The sequence below is a fragment of the Cicer arietinum genome, chromosome 6 (genome assembly GCF_000331145.2).
Source record: "Cicer arietinum cultivar CDC Frontier isolate Library 1 chromosome 6, Cicar.CDCFrontier_v2.0, whole genome shotgun sequence".
NCBI lineage: Eukaryota > Viridiplantae > Streptophyta > Magnoliopsida > Fabales > Fabaceae > Cicer > Cicer arietinum.
Window position 1 is genome coordinate 14,159,934 of NC_021165.2, and position 23,010 is coordinate 14,182,943.

Consider the following 23,010-nt stretch of genomic DNA (forward strand, 5'->3'; position numbering starts at 1 on the left):
AAAATTAAAATTTTATAGAAACTAAAAATATATTCAATCATTTAATTCATATACATTGTATTTTACCAATTGAAGTGAACCGACCCCCTCATATCCTCTTCTTTTTTATTTGTTAATAATATAAACGGAAAAATTAAAAATAAAAACAATCATACTTTTTTAGAAAAGAATATCGTAGCACTGATTTTTTAGAATAAAATCAGTTACTTTGAAAACAAAACGCTTGCTCGCTACCACCTCATCTCCCTCTAAAAGCACAGTATTTTCCCTCGATGAAGAACTTTTTCCCTCGCACAATTTGAACCCTAGTAGTATTACACTCCCTACCCCCGCGTTCCATTCCACTCATACAAACAACAAAGCAATTCTTGCTCCCATGTTTATATCATCACTGATATCAACTCACTCACCAGGTATTTCTCATTCCTCAAGTCAATTTCTTTTTCTATTTTCCCCTAAATCGTTATAAAAAAAGAAATACTTTCTAGGTTTTCTTTTCGCGATTTCTTCTCGTTGCAATTGAACAGTACGCTGCCTGGGTTTGAAACCCCACTGTACAATTTATCAGTTACTTCTTGTTCCGTTATATTGCATGGCATAATTTTATTCCATTTGTTTTTCTTCTTTAGGTGTTTATCTGAACAATATCTAATTCAGTTGATGAGATGATGATTCCACCTATGACAAAGAGAACAAGGCATTGTAATGAAGAGAATGAAGATAAATTTAGTGATTTACCTGATTGTGTTCTGATTCATATTTTATCATTTTTGAACACCAAAAACGCCGTTGGAACTTGCATTTTGTCCACAAGATGGAAACATCTCTGGAAACGTATTCCGACCCTTACATTGCATTGTTCAGACTTTTCAACTTTGAGGAGTTTTGACAAATTTGTGTCTAGTATTTTGTCTCTTCGCGATGACTCGATTGTGCTGCACAGTCTTGATTTTGATCGTAATGGTAGTGTCGAGTCTCGCTTACTTAAAAAGGTTGCAAATTATGTATTTTCCCATAATGTCAAGCTCCGTCGTTTAGGGATTGATGTCAAAGGTGATATTTGTCACATCCTGCCTTGCATTTCTTCATGTCAGACTTTAACATCACTTAAGCTATCAGTTTCACCTAAGGGTCGTTATAATTATGAGAAAACGTTATTTCCTAAATCTCTGAATTTACCAATGTTAACATATTTGCATCTAGGAAATTTTGCCTTTTGTGCTGGTGGGGATGGCCCAATTGAGCCATTTTCAGCCTTTAACCGGTTGAATGGTTTGGTTATTGATAATTGTACTGTGAAGGACACTCAAATTCTATGCATATCAAGTGAGACGCTAGTCAGTTTAACTATGCGCAATCATTCTTTCGACTTTTACAGAATCGAACTATCTGCTCCAAGTCTTTGTACATTTGCTTTTATCGGTACTCCTTATCAGATGCTCTGTGGAAGACATCTTAACGCCATTAAACAAGTCAACATTGATGCAGAAATGTTGGCAAATTACACAGAGCCTCCTATGATTCTACTCAGCTGGTTGATTGATCTTGCTAATATAAAATCATTGACAGTCTCTGCAAGTACTCTTCAGGTACCCTGTCGTAACATACTTTGAAGTTTATTTTTATTTTCTTTTTAAGATACTTTTTTTTTTGTTTCTAACTTGTGTCAAAAATCAATTGAGTTTCAAAATTGTACTAAACTGATTCTAACTCACTGTCATCCCTCATTTCATAGGTTCTCTCCTTAATTCCTGATTTTTTGAAGGATAAGCTTTCTTTCTTGCGTAGCTTGAAGTCACTGAAAGTAAAGCTGAAACCACTTGCATATGGATTATCCATGACACTGAAAACTGACAAGTTAGAAAAAGCATTAAAAGCAGGATCGGAACTGTCGTCACCCATACCTGATGGAATAGTGGACTTTTTGCTTCAGAACTCGCCATCGACAGATGTTGACATCGCAGATTGCTCAAGGTGAAATGTGCATTCGGCTTTTTAAAAAGATATTCTTAAAATTGGTTTGTTTTTTGCTTTTTTTTTTCTTTCTGTTTCCATTTCTCTAGGTCTCTTTGGTTACAACTGATAGCTAGTGGATGAATTACTAGTCCCTTTGGTAGAGAAACAAATTGCACATGCACAATAACATGATTATATTATATGCAGTATCAAATTAAGTCAATGTCTGAGGCAATGATAGGGTTGCTTTGCTTGTATAATGAAATAAATTTAATGGTGGTTTGAAAGATATCTTTACTTTGAGGTCAATGAAGGTTGATGACAAGAAAAGAAGAAAGAACAGTTTCCTATGTGTTGAAGAAATGCAGAATTTAGAATCTTTGTGTATAATGGAATGGATACTCCATGAACTTAGTTACTTGTGGTTTGAAAAATATATCTTTTATGAGGTCAATTAGGTTGATGAGATCAAAAGAAGAAGGCGCTAAATCTTTGATGTTGAAGAAGAAATGAATAAAGAAGTAATTCTTAGGTGTTGAAGAAACACATAAACTAATCTTTGTGCAGCAATGGAAATGATGGAGTGACGGTCAGTTACCCCATGAAACCAAAAGCCTTATACATGTTCTGTTTTAGGAAATTGAAGGGGAGGAGAGGGATTTGTAATTCCTAAATTTTCACCATAACCACTGAAAATCTTCTATCTCCTTGCTTTTGGGTTTCTGGTCTTTTATTTTTGGGGTTCTCTCTTTGACTTATGAATGGTTCAGAGGGAAAAAAATCTTACTCAGATTGAGTTGAACATCCCAATGGTGGGGTTGAGTTTAGATTCACAGCGTTGAGCAATTTGAAGTAAGATTCTACATTTCTTGCTTTTTTGAGTTTAGTGTTCTAGTTTTAGTCGATGGTCATTGATTTAGTTGATTTAACTGTTTTGAGAGATTGTTTCTAACCATTGGGTGGTGGCTTCACTTTGGGTTCTGAGAAAATATGGTTTAGTTTAGTTAAAGGGAGTTAAGTTGAAAGTTTGGGTTTTTATTTATATATTTCTAACAATGTGGTGGTTTCACTTGGGGGCTTGGTTATCTGGATGTTGGAACAGACGTAAAAAGTAATCTATACATGAAGACTAGTTTGATAGATAGATGGGTTTCTATTGTTTGGAGATCCGGCTGCAAGTTATTGGAGTCTTGATATTTTCATATATTTCCCTTTTTTTCAATAAAAAATGGACTGAACTTTATAGTTTTAATATTCAAAGTTGCTTTCTTTTAGTTGAAAATAAGGAATTTGAGTTGATGCAAAGTAGATGTTGTTGCATTGTTAATCCTTTTCAAGTTTTGAGGAGTTTTTCAAGTTTGGTACAGTAATGGTTGCCAATTGGGATACTTTGATACTTCTTATTAATTAGGGAATATGTTGTTCTGCATCTAGGTTTGACGATTCATTCGACCAACTACCTCCGATCTCATCATCCCTTTTTCCTCAATTCCTTCAGCCTTCTTCTCAAGAGGTATCCTCACATTGCTAAAATTCTTATTACTGTGTGCTAGATATTATTATATGCTGTTCAACTTTTATGGCTTATATGTTCAATTGTATGCTCTTTGTAGTGGAATATATGTTCAAATTTGTATAGTATTCTTAAATAATTAAACAAAAGCTTATTGCATGTCTCAGCATGTTATGGATGACCTGCACCAACGGATACAACAACTAAAGAAAGTGGTGCTGCTGACAAAACAGTATCTTCATCTAGCAAAGGAGGAGATAACTCGGGAGAGGGATGAGTTGTTGGCTCTCAAAGGGCATATGATGAGGTTGTCAAAGACCCTTGATGCCCTAGAGCAACAGATGCACATGGCCATGAATTTGTGGCAGTAGCGTCAAGAGAGTTAGTGATATTATTATGACAATGGCTTGATCCCTCCTCTCGACGTTTACACACAATTTGAGATGTATACTTTATTTGTTTTGATCATATTATATTCGTCAGTGTTCAAAAATTGGCTCGTACCAGTCAGTCCAACTGGGAACTGCTACACAAGCAAGCTGGTCTGGTTGAGGCATTGCAACGGATGTGCCACTGATTTTGTAATTACATAATCAAAATTGATTTTTTGTTTTAATCAAATTCATCAAACTAGCTTAAACTGAAAAACAAAAAACATCAGCTACAAGCAGACCAATCACCAATCTCATCCTAAAAAGTCTGCCGTCAATGCAAATAAATAATGAAAAATGCAAAATAAAATAAAATAAAAGTTGCTTTCTATACCCAAACTTGCATTGAAACTCATCACAAGTTTTTGTAGGTTTGATTTGACTTGATCAATTTGGAAATATGTCATGTCATGTTAACTTATAAAGGCTTTACTCATTAAGGTTTTTATTTAAATGATATTTATTTAGAGAGGATTGCTAAATATTAAGAACGACAAAGTCACTAAATCACACGAAAACTCCGCTCCCCAACACATGCGCAAGTTTTATGCTTTCTTAACAAAAAAATAAGAAAGATAGAATAAAATGAAAAGATGGAAACATGATCAAAACAAATTAACTTCTTTTACTGAGGCACTCTCAAATCACTATCAATTTCTTTGGATAATTAATATTGCAATTTTTTTTATTATCCTCAATATTTTATATAAAATCAATTTCAACTTCTGAAGTACTTTTACTATTTTTTTAGGAAAAGTACTTTTAATAATTGGTATTAAAAATTCAATGACAATGTTTAAGAAAGTTAAAAAAATTAAAGTCAAAGGATAGAGAAGAGAATGTTACTTTTGACGCAAAATTTTCAAAATAGCAAATACTCTATCGGGTTATTATTATAAACACAAAAATTGTCCATTTTAAATATTATTATAAATAAAAATTAATTATTTTTTATTAATACTATTATTTCTAATAAATATTTAATTTAATTTAAAATATTTAATATTAATAATAAAATATTTAACATTTAAATGAGACAATTTAATAAATAAATTAATTTAAAAAATTAAATGCAGTTAACTATATTTCTTAGCTCACAGAAATTAGTTTTTTTTTTTTTCGACGGGAGTAACTTGCAGCAACTTTTTCGCACCCAATTTTTCCCTCTTCAAATAAACTTTCCCTCGCACAAAATCAAAAGAACGAACTCTAGAAAGCCAGGATTTGCCGCAGTGTTCCAATCCACCGCAAAATTCACAACTCAGTTGCGAGGTATTTCTCTTCCCTTTCCAGATTGAATTTCATTTTTCTATTTTCTCTCTAATTTATTATCCTCCCCGAGACTTAAAATTTCTCTCTAGGGTTTTCTCCAATTGTTCCCCTTTTACAATCGAACACGAATTTTCTTGCACTTGACATCTCTCTGTAGAATTTATCATTTGCTTTTTGTTCCTTTTTATTGCATAATATAATTCCATTTTTCTTTCCTTTTTATGCTTACAATAACAAAGATAAAATGTATGGCTATGACATGGCCGATTCAAACGAAGAGAGCATGATTCTAGAAAAGATGAAGAGAGGAAGACACTCTGAAAATGAAAATGAAGAAAATGAAGAAGGTGAAGACAGGTTGAGTGATTTACCTGACTGCATTATCCTTCACATTTTGTCATTTTTGAATACCAAACACGCCGTTCGAACTTGCGTTTTGTCCACAAAATGGAAACATCTCTGGAAACGTATTCCAACCCTTAAATTACAATCCTTAATATTTTCCCCTAGGAAACATTTTTCCTTATTTGTGTCTAAGATTTTGACTCTTCGTGATAGCTCAACTGCACTCCACGCTCTCGATCTTGATCTTTACTGTCATGGTGGTATTGAACCTCAACTCCTTAAAAAGATTTTAAATTATGTTTGCTCCCATAATAACCACCTTCAGGAATTAGGAATCCGTGTTAGTGGTGATAGTAATCTCATTATGAACTGTGTTTCTTCATGTCGGGCTCTTACATCTCTTAAGCTTTCAATTCGCTCTGGAGGTAGTTTTAATTTTGAAAATTTATTATTCCCAAAATCCCTGAATTTGCCGGCATTGACCAATTTGGATTTAACAAGGTTCACCTTTTGTGGTGGTGAAAACAGTCTTGTTGAGCCCTTTTCAGCCTTTATCAAGTTGAGAAGTTTGGTCATTAGTGGCTGTAACGTAAGGGATGCACAAACCCTCCGCATATCAAGTGAGACACTTGTAAATTTAACTATGTTGGATGATTCAACTGGCGTTGACAAAATGGAGCTATGTGCTCCAAGTCTTTGTACCTTTACTTATTCCGGTATGCCTACTGAGAAAATATGTGGGAGTGGTCTATCTTCTGTTAAACAAGTATATATTGATGCACGAATATATACAACTTGCGAGAAGCCTCCTATGACTCTATTAAGCTGGCTGCTAGACCTTGCCAATGTAAAATCATTGACAGTCACTTCAACTACTCTTCAGGTACCTTGACATCTTTTGAGGCTTTAATTTTGCTTTCTTAAGTTTTTTTTTCTTTCTATTTCTAAATTTTGTTTAAAATCAATTGACTTGGATAACTGATCCTAATTCAATCTCATTCCTTGTTGTATAGACTCTCTCCTTAGTTCCGGATTTATTAGAGGTTAAGCTCCTTTCTTTATGTAACTTGAAGTCAATGGAAATAAAACTGAAACTACCTGAAGTTCAACCGGGATTTCTCTACATACTGAAAGAAGCCATGTTAGAGAAAGCTGCTGCCAAGTCACGTAAAGAAGCTGCCAAGTTACGAAGAGAATTTAAAGCAGGTTTGCAACCACATCCTGTACCTGATGGAATGGTGGACTTCTTGCTGCAAAACTCACCGTCTGCAAAAGTTGACATCACAACAGTTTATAACATGAGTGTTTGTTGAAGAGTCGATTAAAAGTAAGAAGCAAAGTTAATTTCAAACGGTAAAGAAGCCAATGTAGTTGTTCCGCAGCATGTGTTTTTTATTTTTGCAAGCCATTCTGATCCCATTTTAACATAAAGTGTAATCTAAGCACTCTTGTTTTAGTTAATTGTGTTTCCTTTGATTTTGTTGAGTGATACTTTTGAAATATGGCTACTGCCCTAGAGTCTATTTGGAAAACATATTAGATTGAGGTTGATAATTGCCCTTTCAAACATGCATGGTAGTCAGTAGTTTATTCTAAATATCAGAGGTAGATGAGCTTCTGTGCAAATACCCAGACGCTTGTATTTAGTTATTAGGTTGTTTGTTATAAGGTAAACTGGACCGTAATGAAAAGTTGAAGCACTACTTTAGGTTCATTATTTTCAAGGATGGGTTTCGAATTTTAATGTTGAATGCACTGAATTAGTTTTGGTCCACTTTATGTGTATTAGTTGCTTTCATATTAGGAAAGCTTTTCATTTTGCTCTTGAATATCCTCATGCAATCCATATCTTATTAGGAATTTTCGTTACAATAAAGGATGAAATGGGAAAGTAGTATATTGATGCTTAAGAGGAAAGAGATTAAACACGTACTGGTGCAGGTTGAGATGACATGTGCATCAACTCCCAACCATTTGATGGCTGTGATGCTGGCTTATATAATGCTATCTTTTTGATTATTCACTTGAGGGTGATATTATAACTTTTTGTTTCTTTCTCAACCATTGACAAAGATAAGAACTTGAAGTTTACTAGTCACACAATAGAAACATTTGTCCAATTTTGTTTAGTCATGTTCAAGTGTCCATCAAGTAATAAGTAGCTATTTGTTTGGTAAATGCACCTAATCCCAAATAATTTAAGTTTCAATTTTATTTATTATTTAGAGTTGATTTAATTTAGTAAGATCTTGCATAGATACTGATACAGTAAGTAATTACAGGATGATCACATTATTTCGATGCTTAGAGCTAAGAATCAATTTAAGGCCCAAATAATCTTCCCTTCTCTAATCAAAATGAACAAAAAAATTTCACAAGTGACAGCATTTATGAGAAGGCCTTTGTTTTATACATTTGGGGCAAAATAAATCAATGGTAGGGGAATGTTATCGTAGTGGTATATATTAAACTAAAAGGAGTGCAATTAACCCGATGCCATGGTACAATAAATTAACAACAATAATATATGTATACTAGAAATAGAGAGTTATGTGATATTATAAGAAAATAGATAGAGATAAAGTTAAATGTTGAGTCGGTAGAAAATAATACATATAACCAACGAAGATTAAGTTTAGCAGAAGAAGTTAGACTTTTACAATGCGATGAAATTGAATTTAAATTTTCGCATAGAGAGCTCAAATATGATCAGCTCCATGAAGAAAATAATATATATATCATTGCTTAAAGTAATAAGCTTACTAACGGAATTTCCCCCCATTGAACGAGCTTATGTTCGTGTTGATAATGATAGTTTGGACGATGATATACAAGAAGTGGAGTACATCACAAGTGGAAAGTCAAAAGTTCAAGTTAAAAATCATAATAACTCTAAGAAAGAGCCAACTTCATGTCAGATGGACGAAGCACTTGTTGCACGAGTTCAAGCATCTTTATAAGGATAGGATTGTGGAGGCTACTTCTTCATATGTAACATCAAATTGTTCTCTTACTAAGTGTGTGGCTATTCTAGAAGAAATAGGAAACATTTCAGATCACATATATAAGAAAGCCTTGAAATAAGGATCATGATTGGAGGGAAATATTTACCGCCATGTCTAATGATAGGAGACATGGATGGTTATTTAGACTCTTAAGGATAAAACTTTGCTTGCATATGCACTGATAATGATGAGACCCCTTTTAGTATTTTGTTTGTGGCCTTTATGGTTATTTTCTTCTTTCTATTTGATGAGACACCTTGTCGATTATGTTGTTCTTTCTCTTTGTTTATCACCATGTCTTTATAGTTATGGTTCCATTTTTAATTCTATTTGTCAATATTGTTGAAGAAAAGGTTGCTACATTCTGATCCAATGGTGAGGAAAAGGACTAGTTTGAAGGATAATGGAGAGATGGAGGGGGATTCTGTGGTTTATAGAAACATATATATTCACCGCATGCTATAGGCCTAGTACGTGATGTCTTAAATATGGGATGGAGCTACGTCAGTTTTGAAGAATAATGTGTCAATGGAGTTGTGAAAGGGAAGGATGGAAATACTTGTACCGGTACTTGTTGTCTGAATAATAATGTCTATTTTAGCTGATGAGGTAATAATTACGCTGTTCAAACTTGCATTTTGTCCACAAGATGGAGACATCTTTGGAAACGGCTTCCTACCCTTTCCTCAAATTTTCCCACTAAAAAGCGTTTTGCCATATTTGTGTCTCAGATTTTGATCCATCGTGATGGCTTAACTGCACTACACGCTCTTGATCTTAAGCCAACTGGTAATATTGAGCCTCAGCTCCTTAAAAAGATTGTAAACTCTCAATTATGAATCTCTCTAAATTGTGATACTAGTCTCATTGTGAGCTGTGTTTCGTCGTGTCGGACTCTTACTTCTCTTAAGCTTTCACTTTTTTCTAGAGATAGTTATAGTTTTGAAAAAACATTGTTTCCAAAATCTATGAATTTACTGTTATTGACTAGCTTGTGTCTAACTAATTTCGCTTAGCCATGTTCTTTCAATTATTTTTAAAATTCAACTCATAACTAGACGTTAGTTTTTCAAAATATGAGTGCTAGGTGAATTTGTGTGCAAACATTTAAGTGCTTGTATATAGTTATTTGGTTTTTTATGATAAGGTAAATCCGATCTTTACTTGTTACTGATCTTTGGCAAAGGAAATACTTGAGTTTCCCCTCCAAATTTCTTAGTGCTTATTTGCATTTTCACAATACAATACAACTCATGCCATTGGATTTACGTACTAAATTTCACATCAAATATTGATTATGTGCTAATGATGAGGGCAAACTACTATTATTTCAAAATAACAAATACAACATTATTTTTTTGAATCTTTCAAGTTTCATGTTCAGTTACTATTTGTTGGCTTTTTTTATACCTCTCAGTAAAACTTTTTTTGATATCTTTAATTTTGTAGTGGCAATTGATAGTATTACTTTTTCGGCTTTTAGGATAATGCATCATCAGATGATACAATGGTAAATCGCCAACCTATTACCAACTCTCCACTTCTAGATATAGACATTTTGGCGACCTTCTTGGACTCGGATACTAAAGCGTAATGTACAAATCATATACTCTGTCAATTGTATGGGTGCTTGTCCCTATATGAATATGTGCCTTTTGTTTTTGAGAGCCTTCATGGATCATTTAGTTGCTACTTGACTTGTTTGTCGATGACTTGGATGTTTGCTATAAATTTACTTTCTAATTAAATTTTACTTTTTATAATTACTAAAAAATTTAAATAAAATAAAGTCCATTAAAATAATAAAATTTAATTAAATATTATAATTAAAAATATAAATACAAAAAATAAGTGAAAAAAAGTAATCACAAATTTTATTATAATGCTTTTATTACATTAATCTCTTATATGATGTTCCGTCTACATTGTGGTGGTCGACGAATACGACGTAGACAATGTAGATGTGGGTTTACTTCGTCAAATGAGGTATGTGTCTCATGTACATTTTCACTTAGTAGGTCGACATGCATAGAAGAATTAGGATATACTTGATTGAAGAATCATAGAACACCAAATAAGTGGTCTTCCTCAGTCGTCTACGAATGTTTTTCATACCTCAGTTCAACCTCTGCTTGATTTCAGATAGAACTGAGTCAATTAAAAGTGTTGTTAGACGTCTAAACAACAATTGACATCATGTCTTTTGCATTCGACATATATCACAAAACTTCACGAGTACCTTCAAAAATAACCAAATGAAAACTATTGTAACCAGCATGGGTTAGTATTTTCATATATATATCTCACGTATATTTTTATTTCCATATTTTTGTTTTCAAATTGTCTATAACAACATCAACTTTTGTTCCTTCAGGATATGCCATGACTAGGCATCACATACTACAAGAGACAAATCAGTGATTGGAGTCAAGATGCAGTAAACTGACTCGATGATATTCAAAAAGAACAATAGCTACAAGCATATGATGAATGTAAACGTCAGGAACACATGATAACTAACCTTTCTGAGTGCATGAACAATGTATTAAAGGGGACACGCAATCTTCCAGCCAGTTCTTTGGTGCAAGCAACATACCACAAAGTGACTGCAAAATTTGAAGAAAGAAGGACGCATGCCCAAACAATGATGGCATCAGATTTGATTTACTCAAATACAATCGTTCGAAACCTTAACAAGGAGCGAGCAATATTGAACTTCCATGAAATTGTTATTCACAATCGAGCACATAGTATCTTTACAGTTAAGGAGTTGGTTCGTCCACCAAGCGGTCATCTTGTAGGGACATTCAAGGTAGACATCGACAAACGATGGTGTGATTGTGGCGAATTTCAAGTATTACAATATTCATGTTCACATGCCATCGCCGTTTGTTCGTTTATTCACAGTGACTACATCAAGTATGTGTCTTCCAAGTATACATTGCAATGTATCTTTAACGTTTACAAGGAAGAGTTTTAAGAAATTCATCTTCAATCATATTGGTCATAATATAATATAATATAATTGTGCCACAATCCAGCCATGAGAATAGATCCAAAAGTTCGTCCACAGTCTACTCGCATTCATACTGAACTGGATCAATGAGAGAAAAATACACACTCAAGATATGTGGTTTCTGTCGGAATGAAGGACATAGCAAGAATAAATGCCCTTATCATATCAACACTCCCAATAGAAATTAGTTCATTGTAATAAAATTAGTTCATTTTGTATTTGTATTTTTAATTATAATATTTAATTAAATTTTATTATTTTTATGGACTCTATTTTATTTAATTATTTTAATAATTATAAAAAGTAAAATGTAATTAGATAATTATTATTAAAAAAATTAAACATTGTATTTATTATTTAAAATAATAATTACTTAAATTAATTATTTAATTAAAATAATAATTATTGAATAATAAAATGTATGTGTATTATTATTAAAAATGTTAACAAACAATAATGTGTGGCATTATCTCACATTTATAAATTATAAATACTTACTCTCTAAGGTGCATGTCATCCTTAATTGATCAAACTCTCTATATTTATACCTATTAAATAGCACTAGTAATAAAAACAAATACATATATTTAATAATAAAAAAAAATTTTGCACATTGGAAAATCGATTTGTGCCGCACCGATTTCCCTTCACTCCATTAAAAAAAAAAAACAAATTTCCCTTTAAGAAATCGGTCATGAGCATTCCAACTTTTCACTTTTAAGAAAATAAATTTTCAAAAAATGGTACATTAGTACTTAATTAAAAATTGATAGTTGTATGATATTTAATTTGTTTTTTAGTAGTAGTATAAAAAAAAGCCAAATTTTTTTATCACCATGTCTAATGATAGTAGACGTGGATGGATATTTAGACTTTTAAGTATAAAATTATACTTTAATACTAATAACATACACTTCTCTTAGTATTATGTTAATGGTCTTTGTGGTTAATGTACTTCTTTCTATTTGTTGATGAATTGTATGAGTGTTCTTATGTGTTGTTTTGAATTTTCTAGTTATGCATTTAAACCTTGTATTTCACTTTCATTGAATATCTTGTTCTTAAAGTTTTGTTATATGGAATTGCATGAGATGTTATAATTGGAAATGATATTGATAGAAGTGATGTAACTAAAGTTGATGCAACTGAATTATATTGTGAATTAGTTACAATTGTTTAATATATTTATCTTCAGTATATCAACTTCTAAAATTAAACCAATAAATAATTGTGATATATTGATAATATAAATTTTTTTATACTATATAATAATTAAACTATTACAACTAATCTCTTTATTTTTTAATCATAAATTTGTTACGGAAGTATTAAATGAAATTGGAACAAGACGTTGTGATTTATTTTGATCGAAGAAAGAATGTTTTTCTTTATTTTTATAATGAACTAAAGTGGAATAATTGCTTGACTCAAAGAGGCCCTTAAACTTTCAAATCAACGTTCAAGGTAAAGTGGTACTTCCCACTGCATTCTTGTTTAACAGCCCCTTATAACTTGATAACTTGATTGAGTATGATAAATATCGTTAGATTAAGATTGTTAAGATCTCTATATGATAATTAAGATTGTAACAAATAAAGGAGATTGTATTTTTGAATTGATCCATGATGATAGTATACGAAGATATCCAATTATCGGTTGTGTGGTGCAACATGCTCCAAATCTGCTAGATTAAGTGGGAGAAAATAAATTAGATGTTATCTCACTTAGGCCAACAATTGGTTGCACTTTACTTCATTTGGTTATTGAATTACTATTTATCTTACAATAAGTGTCATTTCAAAAGAAATTATTTTAAAATAAACGTTAATGTTAGTATTCAATATAATATTATTTAATTTTTTTAATTATACTATATAATTAATATTACGTATATTAATTTAACAATTACATGTGATAAAAAAAAAAAAACAACAACAACGAGAAAATAATAAAAAATTGCACTTGGAAGAAGCAATAATAAAAGGAAGGGATGGTGACTAGTGTTGATGTTTTTTTATCTTCAACTTATGAAACCCATGAAGAAACTCACTCAAATAATCGTGAAAAGTAAAATCACCATTGACATCAACATCTCCATCGGTTTTAGTTTCAACTTGCGAGAGAATAAGCAGTGCTTTGAAAACTAACTTGAAGAGAACCACATGCTTTTTTATGAAGTTCCAAGTTAAAATAAAAAGGAATAGAAAATATATTGATCGAAGAAGGAAAAGATTTTCGGATTTTATAGATTGTTGAGATTGATAACTAATTATATATATATATATATATATATATATATATATATATATATATATAAATAATAATAACTGTTTCGACTCTAATACTCTTTAGCTACCTTTATTTTAATCTACTTTTAGTTTATAATTTTTTTTTAAATAAATAACTACTTTATCTTATTTTTTTAAGTAGTAAAAGATAAAATAAAAAAATTATTTTTTACATCATTTCATATTTGTTTTCTCACAATTTGGTAAAGTTTTATTATAATTTAAAATTCTAATCTTATTAGTAGATCACTTATACATGATGATAAAATTTAAAGTACTTGCATTTTAATTTTTTCAATATATTTATATGATATATAATTATTATTTTATTTCAATATGTATGAGAAAATAACACTAAATACACTTTTTTTTTATACAAACTTAAACACACTGTTTTATTCAAAATAATTGTTCACCATGTATCCATATAATTTTTTTTTTAACATCTATACATTAATTATATATATCTACATTCACATGTTTATATTTAAAGTAAGAAACTCTCAATATAATAATAATAATAATAATTTATATTTTGCCAAAAATATCTCTATTTTAGCAACATCTATATATCTTTATATGGTATGAAGTATGAACTATTTAACTAAACATATAGTTCCATGTATTCAACAAATCAAAATAGAAATATAATATGTAAATAACTAATATTACAAATAACTTTTTTAAAAAATAGAAAATAATAAAACATAAAATTATTTATTAAATTTAAATATATCACTTAAAGTTATAATTCAAACTTTTACCACTAAATTAACACATTATATACAATATCATAAACAATTATTTTTAAAGATTGTTGTGTATTTTTCAACCAACAAAATAAATACTTTTATTTTTTGTTGTGGTAACATTGTAAAGTTACTTTTATTTGTTATTTTTATAATTTTAAGAGTGCTAATGAAGTACTAAATATAAAATTTTGTAAATTTTCAATTTAATAAATATGAATTCAAATGTTTTGTAAAATTTATCTTCAAAAATTATTATAACTATGCATTATATAAAATTATAATTTATTATTATTATTATTATTAGAAAAAATATTTTTTAGTGGATATAATTCTTAACTTGTATGTATTGTTCCGTATTTATACGGTATATTTAAAAAAAAAATCAAAACAAAAGTTTTAATTTTTTATAATAGGACATTGTTTTTTACACATAAAGTTTATATCTTTAATTTCTTTAAATATTTTATTAATCAATAAATTATAAATTATTTATTTAACATATATTTTATTATCTATTAAAATGTTAGAATGTAAGATATTAATCACAATTGCGAAGATAATGAGAAGAATACTCTAAAATAAAGAATGTCTTATATTTTTTGTGGGTAAGGAAGTACTTAGAGCGGCATAAATCTAAATGTTTTGTTAATAAAGTGTTTTCATTTATTTGTTTTAAATTTTTTGGCAGTGTTTATTTTCTTACCCATTACATTAATTAGTACAAGTGTCTATCTAAAAAATGTGTTGTTATTATTATTATTATATTATTATAATTATATAGAAAGGACACTTTGTATGCTGCCGCCGAGTCCTTATCCCGGCGTTTCATTCTATTCCATTTCAATTAGCATTCCTACAAACACAAACCTAATCAATCTGCCTTCGATTTCTCAATCATCAGATCACAACTCACTTGCGAGGTATTCTTATCTCTTCATCAATTTCATTCCTCTCTTTTTTCTTCTTCTTTTCTTTCTTTCTAGGTTTTCTCTTCTCCATGGCTTCCCTCTCATCGCAATCCAACACGAATTTGCTTCGGTTTGTAATCTCTCCCTTCAATTTTTCAATTCCTTCTTATTCCTTTATATTTCAGATAATAATTCAATTCTACGCTCCTTTTTATGATCAGGTACTTTGTATGAATATTAATGTCAAATTCAGATGAAATAACGATTCCACCTAAATCGAAGAGATTAAAACATGAAAACGAAGACAAGCTAAGTGATTTACCTGATTGCGTTATCCTTCACATATTGTCATTCTTGAACGCAAAAGAAGTCGTTAGAACTTGTATTTTGTCTCCAAGATTGAAGAATCTTTGGAAAAGTATTCCAACTCTTGTATTGCATTCGACCAATTTTTCTACTTTCAAGAGTTTTACCAAATTCGTTTCTAAGATTTTGACTCTTCGCGATGGCTCAATTGCACTGCATGCTCTTGATTTTGAGCGTATAGGTAGTATCGAGCCTCACCTTCTCAAAAGAATTGTAAACTATGCTTTTTCTCATAATGTTCAACGATTGGGAATTTCTGTGAAAGGTGATATTTGTCATATTCTGCCCTGTATTTCTTCGTGTCGTACATTAACATCTCTTAAGCTTTCTGTTTCTCCTAAAGGTCGTCATAATTATGGCAGAACATTGTTTCCTAAGTCTTTGAATTTGCCAGCACTAACCACCTTGCATCTAGGGAATTTCGCTTTTTGTGCTAGTGACAAGGACAAGACTGAGCCATTTTCAGCTTTTAATAAGTTGAATAGTTTGGTCATTGACAATTGTACAGTGAAGGATGCACAAATTCTTTGCATATCAAGTAAGACGCTTGTCAATTTGACTATGCGTAACCATTCTTCTGACCTTTACAAAATTGAACTATCTGCACCTAGTCTTTGCACATTTGCTTTTACCGGCACCCCTTATCAGAAACTCTGTGGAAACAATCTTTCTTCTGTTAAACAAGTCAATATTGATGCAGAAATGTTGTCAAACTACACAGAGCCTCCTTTGGTTTTACTTAGCTGGTTATTAGAGCTTGCCAATATCAAATCATTGACGGTCTCTGCAAGTACTCTTCAGGTACCTTAACTTGCCATGTTTTTAGGCTTTATTTATACTTTCTTCAGAAGATACTTTTTATTTTGTATGTTTCTAACTTTTGTCAAAAATCAATTGAATTGTATCAAACTAGTCCTAGCTCACCCTCATCCCTCTATTTGTTCAGGTTCTCTCCTTAATTCCCGATTTATTGAAGGATAAGCTCACTTCCTTGTGTAACTTGAAGTCACTTAAAGTACAACTAAAACCACTTTCATATGGATTATCCATGACACTGAGAACTGCCAAGTTTCAAAAAGAATTTAAAGCAGGATCAGAACCATCTTCACCCATACCCGATGGCATAGTGGACTTTTTGATTCAAAACTCACCGTCGGCAGAAGTCGACATCATAGATTGCTCAAGGTGAAATGTCAAATGTGCATTCAACTTTTTTAAACAGAGATTGTTATAACTGGTTTGGTTTTTGCTTCCTTCTGTAGTTCTGTTTCCCTATGTCTCTCTGGTTATAACTTTTAATCAGTGGTTAAATTACAAGTCCCTTGGATAGAAAAATAAATTGGACATGCATGCCAACATGATTGTATCTGGTACAACTTTATAGAGCCATTGCTAAGCATTCATTTATTCTAATAATTGTATGCACCATATATGCTAATTTATATGTTGTAACTGCTAAAAGTTAGTCAGTTCAGTTGCAAACTACAGAGTTGTTAGTTTCAGTTAGAAATGTTAGATTCTGTTAGAACCTCTTGTGAATAGGAGCTCAATGCTCTCAAGATTAATAAATCGTATTCACTAATCTCTGAACACTAATTCCTTCTCTCTCTGTGTGTTCCACACACGCACACATACACTTCTAACATGTTACCTAATCTTGCAATTCCTGATCCATGGAGATCGATATTAATTGTCATCGGAAGAGGCTCATTCATCCTGCTTACTGCTGAAGGTAGGTCCGCTTGTGGCACTACTGTTGCCTAAGTGAAACCCAAGCTTCATGCCTCATCAATCATTTTCGTCTCCTACAAATCAAGCTCTGAAAAGTTTCTTTGATAAATTCAGCTTTTGTGAATAACATTGTAATCACACACTCTTCCACCTTACTTTCATTGTGGCACAGTAGGCTTGGCCACCCGAATTCTAATGTCTGCTTTATGCACTCAAAGTTCATAATATTTCAGTGTCCAATGATAATAGTGTAGAGTTTTTGTGTTTCATGTTGTATGTATTGCAAACTACCCTCACATCCATCTCCCTCGACTTGCTCCCAGCCTCTTGAATTACTTTCCTGTGATTTGCGGACCAGTCCCTGTGCAGCTCACTATGGGCTATACTTGTTATGTGTTTTTTGTTAATACTTTTAGTAACTGCATGTGGTTTTATTTCATCAAAAACAGTCTGAAACTTTGTCAGTTTTCAATCAATTTAGAACTATTGTTGAGCTGCAACTAAATCATAAAATCAAAACCTTGCAAACTGACTTGGGGAGCATGGGAGGATAATTTGTCCTTGCACTCTTCATCAAAATGGTGTTGAAGAATAAAAAGTCAAAAACATACATAGACAGATTGTCAAAATGGGGTTATCCTTACTGTCTCAAGCTTCTTTACCTATAACCTTGTCTTTCACACTTCCATTTATCTTATTAAGAAACTAACCTTTTATCCCATGAAACACCAAATTCCCTTACAAACACTATTCTGCAAAACTCCAGATTATATATACATTTCTTAAGGTCTTTGGCTGTGCTTGTTTCCCCAGGTGAAGATCTTATGACTCTAATAAACTGCAATATTAGTTCACTGTGTACTTTTCTGGGTTATTCCCCATCTCACAAAGGGTACAAATGCCTTGACAGTAATGTAGACTCTTCATCTCAAATGATGTTTTATTTCGTGAGTTAGTCTGCATCTGTATCACACTTTCACCAAAAAATTATCTATCAAGTCAGTTCACCCTGGCCCTGCCCAAATGTATGCCTAACATGTTAGATTATGAACATTTTATACATAGATTTTATTTTACATATGTATAATTTCTGTCTATATTATATTATATATATATACAAACACATAATATTATAAGTTACTCCTTCAATTATTAACAAATTATCGGCCAAGGTTGAGCTACAAAAATTTAGTAATTTAACACTTTTAGGAAAAAGATTGCAACCAAATTCTAGATAACTTTACTTCTCATGTTGATTAGAAGTTTTTGGTAATAGGATCCATTGCAGTCGATAAATAACTTCCCCTGTCTGCAGGTCCACATCTAATGAATTCATCCGTTTCTATTAGAATTCAGTGAATCATTTTATTATTCTTAGATTCTGCAGCTTCCTAGGTTAATCGTTTGCATTCCTAGTCAATACAACTTCCTAGGCATTCAATGTAATTATTGTAACATCGTTATAAATAGAAGGTGTGTGATCTTGTTAGACAGACATATCAGAAATTATATTTGACATGGTATCAGTAGCAGTTCATCCTAGGACTGCTCTGCATTTTCCAGCTGTGCCATCACCAACTGCTCCTTTTCCATTGGAACATTTCCAATGCAACCCACCGCCTAAAATCACCACAAACCGCTATGCAATCCTACAACGAGCACGTTAGCCATTTCCCCGCCGCACACGCCACCACATGCTGCTCGATCAATACATGCGTGAGAACGCGTGAATCAAACTCCAACCACCAGTTTTCAACGTTGGCAGTCACTCAACGTCTTCTGTCACATTCCAAGGTGATTTTCAGCTTTTGGTTATTTTCCAACAACCTTTTCTTTTTCGCCTCACATAGATCGTCATGTCTGACACCAGATCTGCTGCTGCATCGTCTTTCGCATTCAGTTTCACTACTCTTCCTCTAATCCCTTGCGAAAAATTGGTAGGTGCAACCAATTACACAAGTTGGGAGGCTACCGTGGAGCATTGATTTCAAGGACCAAGTCGTGAGGACCATTTCCTCACACAATCCAAAAATATCCTCGCCAAGGATCAAGCCAAATGGAAATAGGTTGATGCCTCTTTATGCAATGTTCTTTGGGCCTCAATTGATGTTAAACTTCAATCTCAGTTTCACTCGTTTAAGACATGTGACGATGTTTAGGCAAAGGTGAAGAAGACATATTCCAACGACGTCAGTCGTTTATATAACGTTGTCTCTAATCTTATTCCCACGAAGAAAGAAGACATGGACAATGCCGAAACACATGCTGAACAACGTGGAAAACTCCTTATGGTTTTGGCCCTTGCTGGTATTACACCAAACCTTAACTTGGTTCACAACCAAATTCTCTCTAGTGTTATCGTTGCCTCATATCAAATTGTTTACAATTGATGTGTCTTTTGGCCCCTTTAATTTCTGCTTCTTTCAATTAGTCAGTTGACTCCACTGCACTTGTCTCGAATTCTTATCAACAAGGTGATAGAGGAGGATGACATGGAAATAATCAGGCTCGACCTAGCTGCAACTATTCCAATTGTTTTGGCCATGTTGAAGCGCAATGCCGCACCAAAGCTAATAAATTGCTACCCAAAGTTGTGAATGTTGCTCAAATTCAGGCCTTTGACACAAGTGACCAAGTCTCCCTTTCTACCACATCGTATTAATGAGTATGTCAAGTTGAAGGCACAAATGTAAACCACCACACATGTTGCCTCTGTTGCTCAAATTGGTATTCCAACTGCCTTTGTTACACAATCTTCTTCACTTGGACCTTGGACACTTAACTCAGGCGCATCTGATCATATGTCTTTGTAAGAAATTTCTTTTCTCATGTTTGACTTATAAGGACACACTCCCTAGTATTACTTTGGCTAATGGATCACAAACCAACAAACCAAATGTCATGGCATTGGCCAAGCTAATCCCCTACCCACACTTTCTTTGGATTACGTGCTTTATGTCCCTAGTTGTCCATTTAATTTAATATCCATCAGTATACTCACTCGTATCCTAACTTACTCTGTTACATTTGCTAATGATTATGCTCTTGTGCAACATTTGACAGAGTACTGGGACGACGATTGAAGTGGGGCATGAGTCTCAAGGCCTATATTACCTTTCAGCACCTACAACTCGTATTGCATGTTCAACAGTTGAGTCTCCACATATTGTTCATCAATGTTTGGGACATTATAGCCTTCAAAAGTCGTATCTTATGGCTACGAGTCTGTAAAAAATGTCTACCTTAGAGTTTGAGTCGTTTCAACTCGGGAAACATACTAGGATTTTCTTTCTTGACAGAGTCAATGAAAGAACTACGCCTTATTTTGCTTTAGTTCATTATGAAATTTGGGGTCCTAGTCATGATGTTTCATGATTGGGTTATCATTATTGTTACTTTTATTTATCACTTTTCTTGGTGCACTTGGATATGTTTAATGAAAAATCGTTCAGATATTTTCTCAAGCATTCATACTTGTCTCAGAAATATACCCAATTTGGTACCCAAATTGAAATATTGCAAAGTGATAACGCTTGTGAATATTTGTCTACGTCTTTTCAATCATTTTTTACTTCACATGGTATTCTCCATAAGACTTCATGTACTCATACTCAAGAAAATGCTGTCATTGAGAAAAAGAACCGATAGTTGAAATGGCTTGTTACATGCTCCCTCACAATAAAAGACCTCCTCCATTTATAGGGAGATACAATTCCCACAACTTGCTACGTAATCAATTGCATGCCCTCCTTTGTTCTTCGAAACAAAATACCTCATTCTATTTTGTTTCCCCAGCAATATCTTTATACTCTACCACTCCACATCTTTTTCCTAGCAATTTCTTTATACTCTACCGCTCTTCATTTTCAAGTGCACATGTTTTGTTCGTGATCTTACTTCAAGGAAAGATAAACTTGCTGCAAAATTCCTCATGTCTTTTCCTCGGCTACTCTCGTATGCAGAAAGGTTATTAGCGTTATTCTCCAAATCTTCAAAGTACATTGTCTCTGGCGATGTTAATTTATTTGAGATTCACCCCTTCTTTCCTTCTACTGGAGAAGAGTCCAATTATTCTAATCAGTCACAATCTTTCTCTCCAAAGGTCCGTAATCTTCCAATTGCACTCACATATACTTATCCCTTGCCCTTCACACTTATCAACGGAGGCCGCATCCACCGCCTCTGCTCTGTCAGACTCTCACACTCTGCATCTTATTCCAGAACTACCCATTGCCATACATAAAGGTAACATGTCATCTCAGAATCCTAATCCTATTTATGCTTGCTATCTGGATTATCTACATCCTATTATGCTTTTATCGTTTCCTTGGATTCTGAGTCTATTCCTAAAACTACAAGTGAAGCTGTGTCTGATCTTGGCTAGCGACAAACAGTGATAGATCAAATGACTGCTTTGCTTTGCACTCCAATGTTACTTGGGATTTGGTACCCTTACTTGACGGCAAAACCACGATGGGTGTATGGTATACAATCAAAGTTGGGCCTAATGGAGAGACTGATCTCTTAAAGCTCATCTTGTGGCAAAAGGTTATACATAGATATTTGGCCTCGATTATGAAAATACCTTCTTTGCAGTTGCCAAGATCACATCCGTCAGACTTTTTCTTACCATAGCTGCTATTCATCATCGACCTCTCCATCAATTGGACCTAGAAAATGTTTTCTTGCATGGTGAGTTACAAAAGGAGGTGTATATGACCCAACCACCAAGTTTCATTGTTAGTGGTGCCTCTCACTTGGTATGCCGGTTGCGCCAATCTCTTTCTGGCTTGAAACAATCTTCTCGTGCTTGGTTTGGGAGGTTTAGCATTGTGCTCCAAGATGCAAGAGTATGGGATGACCAAATGTGAAGCATATTACTCTGTTTTCTTGCATTCTTCACCTACAACCTGCATTTATCTGCTTATCTTTGTTGATGATGTCGTCATCACATGTAATGATCGAGTTGACATCCATCAGTTCAAACAACATTTGTCTCTAAACTTTAAGACTAAATATTTGGGGTCACTATAATATTTTTTGGGAATAGAGGTTGCTCAATATAAGACAAATACAACAATTACTTAGAGAAAATTTGCTCTTGATATTGATGGAGTTCACTCTACCGGCAATGGTGCGTCAACTTGCGGAGGACTTCTTCAGGATCATAATGGTAAATTTATTAAAAGATTTTATTGCAAAGTTAGCTCCAGTAGTTCTATTTTTGCATAAATGTGGGCTCTTCGATGTGAATATCTTGGCTCATGACCTCCGTATTCAGAACGTAACCTTTGAAACTGACTCCCTTCCGCTTTACAATATGGGCAAGAAAGGTCATACCAATTACACTCCTTTAATGCTTCTTCTACAAGACATTTCATCTATGCTTCAACACCTGGATTGGTCTACCACTATTTCGTTCCTGCT

At 32.8% G+C, this 23,010-nt stretch overlaps 3 protein-coding genes across 5 annotated transcripts in view; all 3 read left to right on the forward strand.

Moving 5' to 3' along the window:
- Nucleotides 1-641: 641 nt before the first annotated feature.
- Nucleotides 642-4,459, forward strand: LOC101499710 (F-box/LRR-repeat protein At4g14103-like; the record flags this gene model as incomplete). The annotated part of the gene is made up of 4 exons (XM_004504837.4): nucleotides 642-1,589; nucleotides 1,736-1,974; nucleotides 3,391-3,469; nucleotides 3,637-4,459. Coding segments are annotated over 4 exons (1,470 nt in total), but the record flags the coding sequence as incomplete, so codon positions are not given.
- A 559-nt stretch (nucleotides 4,460-5,018) lies between these two features.
- Nucleotides 5,019-6,993, forward strand: LOC101500021 (F-box/LRR-repeat protein At3g26922-like). Its single transcript, XM_004504838.4, has 3 exons — nucleotides 5,019-5,172; nucleotides 5,412-6,400; nucleotides 6,531-6,993. Exons 2-3 carry the CDS (start codon nucleotides 5,417-5,419, stop codon nucleotides 6,828-6,830), a joined length of 1,284 nt encoding a protein of 427 aa, XP_004504895.1. The 5' UTR covers nucleotides 5,019-5,172; nucleotides 5,412-5,416; the 3' UTR covers nucleotides 6,831-6,993.
- Nucleotides 6,994-15,368: 8,375 nt separating this feature from the next.
- The window catches only part of LOC101500361 (F-box protein At4g22280-like), a 10,227-nt gene continuing 2,585 nt past the window's right edge, over nucleotides 15,369-23,010 (forward strand). The window contains exons 1-4 of one of the 3 annotated variants that reach the window (XM_004504840.4): nucleotides 15,371-15,616; nucleotides 15,708-16,390; nucleotides 16,553-16,653; nucleotides 16,799-17,037. In XM_004504840.4, coding sequence (XP_004504897.1) covers nucleotides 15,727-16,390; nucleotides 16,553-16,653; nucleotides 16,799-17,037 — 1,004 coding nt within the window. In that variant the 5' untranslated portion in view covers nucleotides 15,371-15,616; nucleotides 15,708-15,726. Of the gene's footprint in view, nucleotides 15,617-15,707; nucleotides 16,654-16,798; nucleotides 17,038-23,010 lie in introns of all 3 variants that reach the window. The other 2 variants (XM_027335733.2, XM_004504839.4) reach the window with 2 other exon arrangements.